The 12,517-nt window shown below is 47.9% G+C and overlaps 3 protein-coding genes across 3 annotated transcripts; 2 read left to right on the forward strand and 1 right to left on the reverse strand.

The window, feature by feature from the left end:
- Positions 1-206: 206 nt before the first annotated feature.
- Positions 207-5,409, forward strand: LOC6527245 (nuclear pore complex protein Nup160 homolog). Its single transcript, XM_002088303.4, has 14 exons — positions 207-398; positions 463-565; positions 619-1,110; positions 1,178-1,362; positions 1,438-1,847; positions 1,907-2,573; positions 2,632-2,737; positions 2,795-2,956; positions 3,014-3,256; positions 3,317-3,435; positions 3,504-4,118; positions 4,177-4,698; positions 4,756-5,153; positions 5,222-5,409. The coding sequence occupies exons 1-14, from the start codon at positions 302-304 to the stop codon at positions 5,339-5,341; spliced, it is 4,239 nt and encodes a 1,412-aa protein (XP_002088339.1). The 5' UTR covers positions 207-301; the 3' UTR covers positions 5,342-5,409.
- On the reverse strand, positions 5,210-6,678 carry LOC6527246 (replication factor C subunit 3). Its single transcript, XM_002088304.3, has 2 exons — positions 6,497-6,678; positions 5,210-6,413 (listed from the first exon to the last, which is right to left on the reverse strand). Exons 1-2 carry the CDS (start codon positions 6,554-6,556, stop codon positions 5,403-5,405), a joined length of 1,071 nt encoding a protein of 356 aa, XP_002088340.1. The 5' UTR covers positions 6,557-6,678; the 3' UTR covers positions 5,210-5,402.
- A 453-nt stretch (positions 6,679-7,131) lies between these two features.
- LOC6527247 (MPN domain-containing protein CG4751) lies at positions 7,132-12,483 on the forward strand. Its single transcript, XM_002088305.4, has 6 exons — positions 7,132-7,581; positions 7,642-7,999; positions 8,053-8,140; positions 8,379-8,548; positions 8,613-8,861; positions 8,925-12,483. Exons 1-6 carry the CDS (start codon positions 7,252-7,254, stop codon positions 11,960-11,962), a joined length of 4,233 nt encoding a protein of 1,410 aa, XP_002088341.1. The 5' UTR covers positions 7,132-7,251; the 3' UTR covers positions 11,963-12,483.
- The last annotated feature ends 34 nt before the right edge of the window (positions 12,484-12,517 follow it).

Here is a 12,517-nt window from a genome sequence, read left to right on the forward strand (position 1 = left end):
GCCAAAGACAACTTGTTTAATTTATGAAGACTTAAAATCATTATTAGTTATGACTGCTTTGCTAAAACAACACATATTTTCTTACAAATACATTTAGAAAAGTTTACTAATTTTTCAACTGTAACAAAGAAGATTGCTGCAATTTCGTATGTGACTGTGGAAAGCTTTATCGACTATTTTGCCTGGTGCACACCGCTGAAGTAAGCGCTTTCCAACACTACTACTGAGCGTGTTTACGCCGGTGCCGCCAATAATTTTCTGTTTTCCTTGAGGTTGTGTATTATTTTGTTGTGTTATCACGATGCCCACATCCAAACTGCACGCCAACATGAGCTACCGGGAGGTCATACCGAAGAACCTCAGTCCGGCGGAGTGGATCGAGGTGAAAATAAACACGGGTGAGTTAATTGTAAGATCGCCGGAGAACCTCGGAATAACCACATACTTCTCCGGAAAATGTAGGAACTCAGAGCACTTTGCAGGATCTAAAGAGCTTCGAAACCTCCGGCGGATACTGCTACAAGAGCAGAAAGAACGTTCAAACCAGGAACCGTTTCATATATTGGTAGGTACAAGTCGGAGTGCCAAACAGAGTTTCACATGGCCGCTCATTTGCAGGCGGACATACCAAGATGTCCTGGAACTATCAGAGGTCAGCTTGGACATCTCTCTGCAGAGGAATCACCTGCGCCTGCGATTTACCGACTCCGCTGTGCTGAATGTATCACTCACGGAGCAAAGTAAGTCCGTCACCCTGCTGGTGGTCACGGTCAGCAGTGTGCATCGCTATGTTTTCCCGCTGAAGATCGCTGGGCAGGATGGGGGCGCCGCCTCTCCCGAGGATCTGCTATCTCAGTCCATTTTCTACGACGTCAACGACAAGATCAACGATCCCAGCACCTTCTATGTCACGGATGGCTTTGGAACTATGCCCAACGTGGCTGTATCGTACCTCTCTCAAAACTCCCAGACGGCTTACTTTGTGGTGGCGTATCAAAGCAAACTACTGCTTCACGTTATGAACTGCGCCACCGGCCACACTATCACCCACGAAATCAAGGAGCCGCATTTAATGCCTCGCTTTTTTTCGAATCTCAAGGGTGCCCTTACGTGAGTGGATAAACCTTGACGAAAAGCAAATCCTTTAATAATCCTTATTAAAAATTGATCATTGTAGCGGCCGCTCTGAAACCCTGGAGGCAGCCACGTCCATGGCTTTCAGTGAAATCGAAGGGGATATTTTCATTCTGGTTTTGTATCGCAGTAATGAGTTGCGTCTATGGTCAGTGGATAACTTGCAGACTGTAGCTAGTATTAATTGCTCCGGCGGATTGGGGCAAGGAGGTTCAGCAGCTCAAGGACGTGAGTATAATAGAGCATAATATCAATATCGAATTGAAATTAAATATCTTTTCTTTTTATTCTTCTCTTTAACAGCTCAGAACAACCTGCTCCGAAAAATAAGCGATCAGAACTTCTGTCTATTTCTCTCGCACGATTCCCGAGCTGAGTTTATCTGCGTTAGCATAATGCCCGATGCCGACGAGGCCAGTGGTATCAATTTGGTGCAGAACGTGGTGCCGGCGCCTCAAATGGACCTGGTCGACTTCGATGCCACATCCTCGCACATCTGGGCTCTTTGGAGCAACGCTGAGGGCGATTTCCATGTTTCTGCAGCTTATTTTGGTTCAAATAACTCAATCAAATGGGTTTCTGCCGCTCTAGAACCGCCACCGGATCGGTTTTGTCTCACCATGGAGCAGGGAGTGGATCCACGCGAAACTTACTGCGGCTACATCTTTCATCCTGGTCGATTCGACCGAAATGTAATTGCTAAGGCTCTATATGTGAGTATAACCAAAATGTTTTTTCGTATGATTTTTGAAGATTAAATTGATTATCACAGATGTTCAGACGCGTTAACCTGCAATTCGATGTGAAGCAACTTTCCATGTCAGTGCTCAAGGAGCAGGTATGCCAGGCCGTGGAAGATGAAATCCAGAACGAGCTAAAAGACTTTGTGGTCACCGACGAGGAGTACTTGGAGATATCCACTCGGCTGTGGGATCGCTTTTACTCCTGCTGCGAACAATATCACATTAAGTTTTCCGAGCCGACAGGACTCGCTGTTCTTGGTGGAATGGATGCAGTATGCTTGGTTAGAAGGCAATCATTCGCCTTACTGCGACCCTGTGAAGTCCTCGAGCACCTGTTGCTCATCGGGGAGCACAACGACGAAGTGGCCACATACGTGGCGCCACTATTTCGCAACGATCCCGAAATGGCCAAGGGCTTTGTGGATCTCATGAATGTGGTGACGCTGCTTGATAAACTGATTTCGGAGGACATTAAAATCGATTTAGATAAGCAGCTCTACCAACGCGAGTCGCCGGTTGAAGTGATATCCAAGCTGGTGGCTAGGATCACTGTGGGCGATGATAATGGTCCGATGTTGCCATCAAATTGTGTAAAGCAAATTCACCAGAAGCTGCAAGCCATATCAAATCTGAAGCCCGCTTTGGAAATGCTGCTCGATGTGCTGTGTATAATTGATCCAGATGCACCGCCGCATGGTAAAATACTCATATATATAAAGTTTTAAAATGTTCTAATATCTCTTCTATTTTATAGATTACTCCCTTTCTACACGCTTTTTACAGTCGTCAGGGGCTCTAATGGGTAGCGAATATGGACTCTCTATATTGTCCGAAACAGTCAAGCAAATGGCCATGATACGGTGAGCTTTCGAATAGTTTCTTAATATAAAATTGGCTTACCATTTATTTGTTCCTAGGTTTTCTGTTTGCCGAAACCTTTTGGTGTTGCAGTACATGGCTTATGGACAGAACGGAATGGAAAGCGAAAATATTTTAACAAATATCAATTATCTGAACTCGTATTATACTCTGGTTTGGATTGCAGAGACACCCATTTCATCGAGTACCCCAGCTGGATTGTAATGAAATATTACTAATTGTATGGCCCACTTCTAACTTATTTTTTTCTATTCTAGCGAGGCTTCTATTCAACGATTAAGCCGCGCACAACTGTTCAGCGGCTATACCCGACCATACTCCAGTCATCTAAGACATAATGGGAACGATCAAACCACGCTGCTTCGACTGTTCCTGCAATCCAAAGGATTGTTCAGTGCTTTGTCTATGCTGCTGAAAAACGACAGTTTGTCGCTAGAGTCGGATCAATTAAATCTGCGCCAGACTTTGCTTCAACTAGTTGGATACATCAATAAGATGCTGTGCGTATAATTCATTGATTAACAAATGATATAGGGTTTTGATTTAACATTATCTTTTAGTTGGCCCGGGTCTCCGATTTACATTTTTCCGGAATGGTTGTTCGGGACGTGCCATCACATTATTGTTCAGGACTATGTGCGCATTTTGTCAAACTGGTGCACTCTTAGAACACATGCCAGTAAGCATTCCTCGGCATTACATTGCTAGATCTCCCAACTGTGAAATTAAACCTTTTTTTTTCCGCAGGACGCTTTATGCTAGCCGTATCTCTGTTGGATTGCGGTGAGGCCCATAAGACCCTGCATCTCTTTCAACAGACGGCGCCTGGCGTAGTGGAGGATGACTTCCTCTTTGAGCATGTGCTGAAAAACACCCCGCTGTACAGCAAATTACAGGAGAGCGTCAGCCGGGGCGATACAATTTCCCCTGAAGACACTAAACTGGCCATTGTTCACTATTATCTGAAGGTAATCCAGCTCTTTGAACAGCATTCAGCACTGGACTACGTTATTCAACTGGCCGACATGGCGATGAGTGTGCTGCAACCTGATGATCCTCAGTTGCCCATGTTCCAGTCGATAGTGTTCAATAATCATCTGCAGTTAGGACACTACGAAGAGGCCTACAGAGCCTTAGTCAACAATGCCGATACTTCAAGGCGAAAGGATTGCCTTCGTCAGTTGGTCATAACGCTGTTCCAGAACAAATGTCTGCCGCTGCTTATGCAATTTTCCTACATTGGATTGCAAGACGAGTTCGAGAGCATTGTTGAATCCCGGGCACGTTCAATGAGCATCGATCAGAACGAAGTCTACAACTTTTTGTATGCATTCCATACGAACAAGGGTAACATGCGTAAAGGTTTGTATAAAAATCAATTTATATTCTTCAGCTGCATTAATAATTGGTTTCTCAACAGCTGCTACGGTTATGTATGAGCAGGCCATGCGGTTTCAAGTGGACAGCGATGCTCCAAACGCGCTAGAGAAACGTTGTTCCTCGCTGTTGATTTGCCTAAACTGTTTGCACCTAGTTGACAGCCGCTACAGATGGATTGCCAAGCCCACTATTGGCGATGAGCGGGTGGTTGCCATAGATCAGGATAATGACGATGGTGAGCCCAAGGGTGATGAGGACAAGAGTGGCCAGGAGGTAGTTGTTCTAGAGCTCGCTGATATCCGAAGGGAACTGGTGCACGCAGAAGCTTTACGCGAGCTTTCCTACTACCGCAAAGATGCAGCTGCCTACGACCGGTCGACACCAGAGGAGCTATCTTACTTGCTGACTAGTTGTGGCCTGTACACCGCGGCGTTGAAACTCTCGCGGGGACACTCGTTCTCCGTGCTACCCATATTCGAGAGTCTGACAACCGCTTGTGTCGCTGCCACAGAGGACAAGTCGGTGGACGCCTGGAACTGGCTGCAGAACAACGACATGGCAGGTGAGTATTCTTAAACATGTTTGCTACAAAAAATGCTCACTAAATGTCCCATTCCAGATCTTCCTCATCGAAGTAATGCTGCGGATATGGCCTGGACTTTGCTTCAAAAACTGGTTGTGGATAACGAGGCAAAGGACTCCACCTTGATAAGAAAGAGTGTGGTACAAAGGCTTCTCCTCTTGAATGCTTTCTTGCCACAGTGGCTGATAGACTCCTACAAGTTATCCCACTCTCGGGAACTTCTCCACTTATATGTGAAGCACAATCGTTTGCTGGAAGCCGCGGATCTGGGATGTGAAATGATCGCCGGCATGCTGGGAGCAGGCAGCGAGTACTTTGAATTTAAGCACTCGGTGAACGTTACAAACCCACAGCTCTCCTTTCCCATCAACACGATCGACTTGCTTCTGCACAGCTTAAAGATTAATGGCAAGGAGGATATGGATTATGAAATGGTAAGACATTAATATAACTTTGGTTGATTAAAAATTCTAATAAAACTCCAAATTGGTTGCTATTTCAGGCTTATATTAAACTCGAAGAAGAAGTTCAAAGATACATTGAGACCATTAAGCGCACCACCGATGATAAGATGAGCATGGCCGTCCTGCAGAGGCGACAGGAGCTTCAGCAACAACATTAGATCGTTTTAATCAATTTATTTGATAAGTTTTTTGAATTAAATGCTAAATTGTGTAAATCCTTTAAAAATCGTCCGTCATGACCAGCTCAGATAGGAACTTTTTGTAGATGTTCATGAACTGAGCGACAAACGCTTCAAGATGAAAAATGTGCTTGGCACCGGACTGCATCCTGTGCTCATACTCGGTGGCGAACTCGAGCGTCTTCGCCTTGATCGACATATCACAATTGCTAACCAACTGTTCGACCAGGCCGCGGAATATGAGATTGGGTGGAACACCTTGGATGAGCAGCTCGTACAGGCGTTCCCGGATCTTCTCCAGTTTGGCAGGCGTTTGCTCACTGATAATCTGAGATGCTGTCTCACGCAGGAATACCTGCCAGTCTAGGTCGGGAATCTCCTGGTTGGCGGTAAATGGCGCCTTGGCCACCTTGGCGGCCTCCAGCATCAGAAGGGCTCTTCTGAGATTACGCTCGGACTTGTCCACAACCCGTTTGGCCAGCTCGACGGGTAGTGCAAGGCCCTCCCGCTTGCAGGTGTTCTGCAGGATGGACACGATTTCTGTTTCGTTGGGAGCGGCCACTCGTATGCCCAGGCAACGCGACCGAATGGCCGGAATGATGCGAGATGTGGAGTTCACCGATATGATAATCCGGCATGTGGCCACATACTTCTCCATGGTACGGCGCAGGGCGTGCTGGGCATCCTTGGTGAGTTCGTCGCCCTCCGAAATTACAATCACCTTGAACTCCCGCTGGCCGCTAATCTCAATTTGGTGCGTCTGGGCTACCTGCTTGATCAGGTCGATCACCACTGTCCGGTCGTACATGCCAGCGTCGGAGGGATTCACCTCCAGGTGGTAGTTGCTGCTGACCGTCATCACCTCTACCTTGCGATTGGAGGGAGTGGTGAACGTCATGGTCTCGCTCCTCAATCGTTCAACGCCGGATCCGTACATCTCCCTTAGCAGGCACATGATGCGCGTCTTCTTACCTGCACCCGAAGGTCCGTAGAACATCAGATGCGGAAAGTCGCTCTGCTTGCACAGGTTGCGCAGGTTTTCCGCTTGATCCTGCGTGGAAAAGCAATGGTTAATAGGAGTTATTCGAATATATAGGCCAGCAATGTGGATGCGGTGGTTCCGTTGCAGATTACCTTGTGGTAGTCCAATTTGGACAGCTCCCGCGGACGGTATTTATCCACCCAGAGTGCCATTGCGTCTGTGCATGCAAATTACGATAATTTGTGGTTGTAAATCAAGTTACTTTTTGTCCGTAGAATTAAATTAACAAAATAATTTAATGCGCGCCTTTTCTAATGATTATTTCTAGTGGTGCATCAAGCATCGATATTTTTATGATAACGATTTATTACACTGTTCCTGTCGTTATCGATATTTAGCGGTTTCATTTAATTTGCGGCAGACTTTATTAAATATAATTTTTTTTTTATTGTTAATTAAATGAAGTACTTCAATTGAACCAAATTTGAATTTTATTAAATAATAAGCTTACAATTACACCCCTTTCGTTGCGCATCTCTATTCTTGACAAAGAACGTTAAAAAGACCAAAATAATTAAATTTCAAAATGAATTATTTGACTAATGCCTGTCCCATGGGCTATTTGATTCATTAAAATATAAACATATTCCTTGTGTTCTGGTGATGAATAACCGGTAAAATATTAAACATGTTCTGTATGGCAACGTCATTCCACGGATATTACCGGATAAATTTTTCCCGTTAGCAAGTGTGACCGTGCGTTGGCGGTGTCAATGTTGAAACCGTTTCGGTATTCTGAGTAGAAAAAGCAGCTACCTTACTGCATCCATCAGTTTTTTTTCGCAAAACTTAAGTATCTTGAAAATAATATATCCGTGGAATTGCACAAAATTCGCGACGAGAACGCATGGAGAACGGAGTGGAACACGGTGTGGACGAGGCGGGCGAGAACCAGGTTGTGAGCAGTTCCGATGGCGAGGGCGACTGTGATGGTGACGGTGAAGTGGAGGGGGAGGTGCTGCAGCCGCCGCCGCCGCAAATAACAAACGATTGTGTTGGCGAAGCGATGCAAGAGGGGGAAGGGGAGCGTGCACCCGCAACGTCGGAAGCTGTGGACGCCACTCCAGACTCTGGACCACCGCCCCTGGACGGAGCAGCACCTGTGGCCATGCTGGAGGACAACCTGTGCGACAAGGATGTGGACAGTGATGCTGGCGACGAGGACAATGACGACGAGGTGAGCGAGATACCATAAGCTTATTGAAAATATATACTATTTCCAATGAATTCACTTCAGACCAAGGAGAACTACGAAGGCTTTAATGGCACCGGACGCACCGTCACACTGCAAACGCTGATGGCTGCCAATGTTCTCCAGCCGGGCCTGGGTTTAATGACCATCGAATATCTGGGCCAGAAATTCGTTGGCGATCTGCTGTCCGATGGTAAGATCAAATCCCATGAGACTGAGACAATATTCCTCACGCCCAGCGCCTGGGCAATGCACTGCAAGCGGATCATCAATCCGGAGAAAAAGAGCGGCTGCGGCTGGGCCTCTGTCAAGTACAAGGGCAAGAAGCTGGACGCCTACAAGAATACGTATCTGCGAAAGTGCGCCTTGCAAAAGGAAACACCGCTTGATGATTGTGATCTGGGTAGGTAAAGTCCGTTTGCCTTATAATCCTTGCTAATCCAATCGAATCCTTAGATGCCGAACGCAAGACTGACTCCCCGGAGATTGTCGTCAAGCGAACTGTTTTCGCACATAATACCGTTTCGAATCGCAATGTAGTTCAGTGAGTAGACCAAGTGCATCCAGAATTTTGAAGGGGGTGGTTTTTCAAAAGAATAGAGGGATACTGTCATGCCGTCACATCTCAATAAATTTCGGCTGATATCATGGTTTCCAAATGTTCTTATTTGAAATACTATTACTTTTGGAAGCATAATTATAAAAGGATTTCTTGGGGAAACATCTTAAATCGATAAATATTTACTAAGAAAGGTCTTTTAATCCAATTCATTTACCTACAGCGATGCCAACATGTTGATTGAATCGGTGCCGTTCACTTCGGTGGGGAAACTGCAGCCCTTTCTCATCACATTCAACTCCTCTGCTCTCCTGCTGGCAGACTTCCACTGCCACTTGACGGTGCGCGAGGTGTGCGGCTATTTAGGTGGCACCTGGGACATGAACACACACAGTGAGTCCGGCTCGGCTTGCAATTCATACTGCATAGGCATCTTCTACATGTTTGTTCATTTCAGCTCTATCCATCACCAAAACATATCCTTGCCGCAGCACGCGCTTTGATCGACAGCGAGCCGGCGAAGTGGAGCGCGACATTCAGAAGATGATGATTCAAGACCAACTGCTGTTGGTTGGGTGGTATCACTCGCATCCCAAGTTTCAGGCGGAGCCTACGTTGCGCGACTGCGATGCACAGTTGGACTATCAAATCAAAATGCGCGGCGCAAGCGATCTCACCTATACGCCCTGTGTCTCCCTGATTATATGTACGTGTCATCTGCACAACTACTTAAATGTTTTAATCGAAAAATAATGTTAATCACTCACAGCCCCTTACTACGATGAGAATCCCACTCTGGAGTCGGTGGTCAAGTGTATTTGGATCGTTCCGCCCAACGAGAACAGACAGTCTATGGAGTATGGACGACCAATGCTGATGCAGTATTCGGTGCTGCCGGACAAGGAGATACCCGAGGAGGTGCGCTCTGAGATACAGCTGTGCGTGGACTACTATTCGCAGTACCGGAGCGAGATGGTCAAGTTCCGGAACATCTATAGCAACGACGTTACCTACAACGAGAAGCTGAAAAACACACTTTACCCAAAGTTTCCCTCCAAGCAGAGCGATAAAGCGCTGTGGAACTGGATCTGCGCAGTGCTGGATTGTGAGCAGGAAGACGACTTCATCCCACCCAAGACCATCAAGATCATCGACAATGACGAGCTAGAGGTAAAGGAGGAAGACAAACCTGTTGTCCTTATGGACCTAAGCGGCGATATCAAGATAAATCCACCTAAAGAGGAGCAGTTCAATGAAGCTGTTGGTGCTTTGGAGGACAGTGGGCGCAAGGCGGAGGAGGAATCCAACGCCCAGGCGGAGCAAAAGGCAAGTGAACTTAAGGTGATGTCGCTTCAGGAGCAGCTGTGCATGCCGTCCGGTCTGAATATGAATCCCGTGCGAATGCTATCGCCTCTGGCCACGCCCAATCCAACGAGTCTGCCGCCAGTGTTGCCCAATTTGGGGGCTCCAGTATTGCCAGCAACGCCCAGCCAACTGCTTCCACCACAAATTCCCGCAGTTACCGCGCCACCTGTCATCACACCTGCAGTGACGACTTCGGCCTTGACTTCCGCTTTGAATGCCTCGCCCAGGGACAGCCCAATAACTATCCAATCGAACTCTGCCAGTCCCGCCAAGTTTGAGGTTCCAGTTAGGGCGTCACCATCGCCCGCCAAATCGGATACCTCGTCCCACGCATCCACCTCCCGCACCCGCAACTCGCCTGCGCCCAGTCCGGGCAAGTTCAGCGTCAGCGATATTGCTCGGAACAGCCCCAGCATCACGCCGAACAAGTATGAGGCGGCTGCAGCTGCTTTGGTGCCTCCAGCTGCCGCTTGTCTGCCCACGGCCAATGATCTGATGGCTGCTAGCTTGGCTCAGCTTGCAGGGCAGCTTCCTCCGAACTTCCTTCAAGGGGATTTGGCTGCTCTGTTCCAGCAGCAGCGCAAGGATTACGGCAGCTCCTCTCTAAACCAGTTGGCGGCGGCAGCAGCCAAGGTGGGTGGTTCTAAGCAGAGCAATGCCTCTGCATCGTCCGGTTTGAATGACCCCAATGTCGCAGCCGCTGTGGCTGCCTACTCGAATAGCTTCAATATGCCGCTGCCCACGGGCGTTGGGATTGGAGGAAGTGGAAATAGCAACGCTCACAGCAGTAGCAAGTCCAAGTCGGAGCGATCATCGAAGTCCTCGTCCTCATCTTCCTCCTCGAACTCCAGCTCAACTTCCAATTCGTATAAAACGAAATTGATGAAGGAGCTGGATGAACTAAAAAACGATCCGTTAAAAATGAGCGAACTCATTCGGTCTCCGGAATATGCAGCACTGCTCCTCCAGCAAGCGGAAGCCCTCGGAGCCACCACTCTGGGCACCTTGGGTTTCGGATCCGACTACAGCTATCTGACAGGAGCCGGACTGGGAGTGCCTGCTGCTAACGCTCTGACTGGAGGTCAATCATCAAACTCGTCATCTAGCAAGTCCTCGAAATCTTCGCCAGCAGCAGCGGCGGCAGCTGCTCTCAGTGCCGACTACAACAACCTTATTCAGGCATCGAAATTGCTCGGCTATGACTCTTACATGCAGCAAAGCAAGCAGAGCAACGACCTCAACGCGTTCCTGCAGCAGCAAATGGCAGCAGTGGCAGCTGCCTCGATTCCACCGCCACCACAAGCTGCCTCCAGTAGTAGTTCCAACAGCAGCTCGTCCAAGAAGCAGCAACAGTTACAGCAGCAGCATCAGCAGCAGCAGCAGCAGCAACAACAACAGCAGGCGGCTGCACAAGCGGACTACACGGCACTATTGCAGACCTACACCAAGTTGTTTGATCCCAACAACCAATTCGCAGCGGCGATGTCCTCCAACAAGCACATGGCAGGTGCCCACAATGAGCTGTCCGCTCTTCTGTCATCGGGAGTTGGAGTCGGAGGAGGCGCGAGCGGAGGTGGGTCAAAGCAGAAGCAGAAGGACATTCAGAGCGATATGCTAAATCAGTTGCTGCAGCTGGAGAAGCAGGATTCAGAGATCAAGGCATTGCTATATCGCCAAAATAAAGCTGCGGCCGACTTGGACGCCCTGTTTGCCACGCCCTCGGGAGGCGTGGTCGGTGCTGGGTCCTCTGCAAATGCGATGAAGTCGGGAAGCTCCTCCAGCAACGCTGGTGTTTCCGGAATGTCTTCACCCTCATCTCTATCCAACCAAGCAGCATACTATAATGCCTTGGCGCAGGAAAAAATGCAGGACTACGCTGCCTTCTTCCAGCAGCAACATGGCAAATACGGCATACCCGATCCATTGTCAAAAACCACACTGGCAGCTAATAATATGTTCATGACACCATCGGCGTTGTTCAAGATCCAGCAGGAATCGCTGTCGGCCATGATGATGAAACCGCCCAAATCCACGACGCCTTCATCGGCGCGCACCCGGGAATCATCGGCATCACCAGCTTTGGAGCGACTGACGCCCACGAAGTCTGCTAACAGTGGTGGTAGCGGCGGCGGAGGCAGCAACTCCAACTCTGGTGGCAAGTACAACTTTAGTGCCGTGGACCTGGCCATATCAAGTGTGCCCTCGAACACACCATCGCCGTCGCCCTCCGATGGAAGCAGCAGTTCCTCGCATCGACGACCCTCGCCGGACATAAGCCGCCTCTACGGAGAGTTGGCGCCGCCAGGAGCGCTGCTTGGCAGCGGTGGAGTGCCCAAGAAGCGCATGGAATTCGCTTCGGTGGCCGATCTGGCTGCACCGCCGCCCGCCAAAATGCCGAAAAACAACATGGGCGATGACATCTTGAATCTGTCGCACGACTAGAATGGCTGAATCGGAATCCTTGCCAGCGCAATCGAAGTCGCAGTATTTTCCCAACAGTATATATTCCCATACGTAATGCCGCGTTGCATCCATTAGCAAACCAGAGTCGGTCATTTTAATCGCCCAATCAGTATCTCCCGGGACAATTATTTAAACAAATGTTCGTCTTCTTTTTTTAAGTTTATGAATTTCTAAACATGTATTTTGTATACCTTGGATTATTTTTCACAACAAGGATATGCCGTGCATATCTCAATCGAAACAATCATCAACCGCATAGATTTTGCCAGTCCTACAAGTGAATTTCCGCTTTTATTCACCTCACGAGCGCTGTATGTCCTTAAACGTTTAATTTAATGTACTCTTACTAATTTAGGTTTAACTACCGCATAAAAGTACTTTAAGTATTTTAATATACAGACAGCGCACACATCACTGTGTATTGTATTGCCTACCGTATTAACTATAACTTTGAATCTTTGCCGCAATAAATTAAACGACTAGTTACTTAGTTTACAAAATCTGTTTTATGTTCCTTGCTTCAGGTGATCTTAT

Source organism: Drosophila yakuba, chromosome 2L (assembly GCF_016746365.2).
Source record: "Drosophila yakuba strain Tai18E2 chromosome 2L, Prin_Dyak_Tai18E2_2.1, whole genome shotgun sequence".
Lineage (NCBI taxonomy): Eukaryota > Metazoa > Arthropoda > Insecta > Diptera > Drosophilidae > Drosophila > Drosophila yakuba.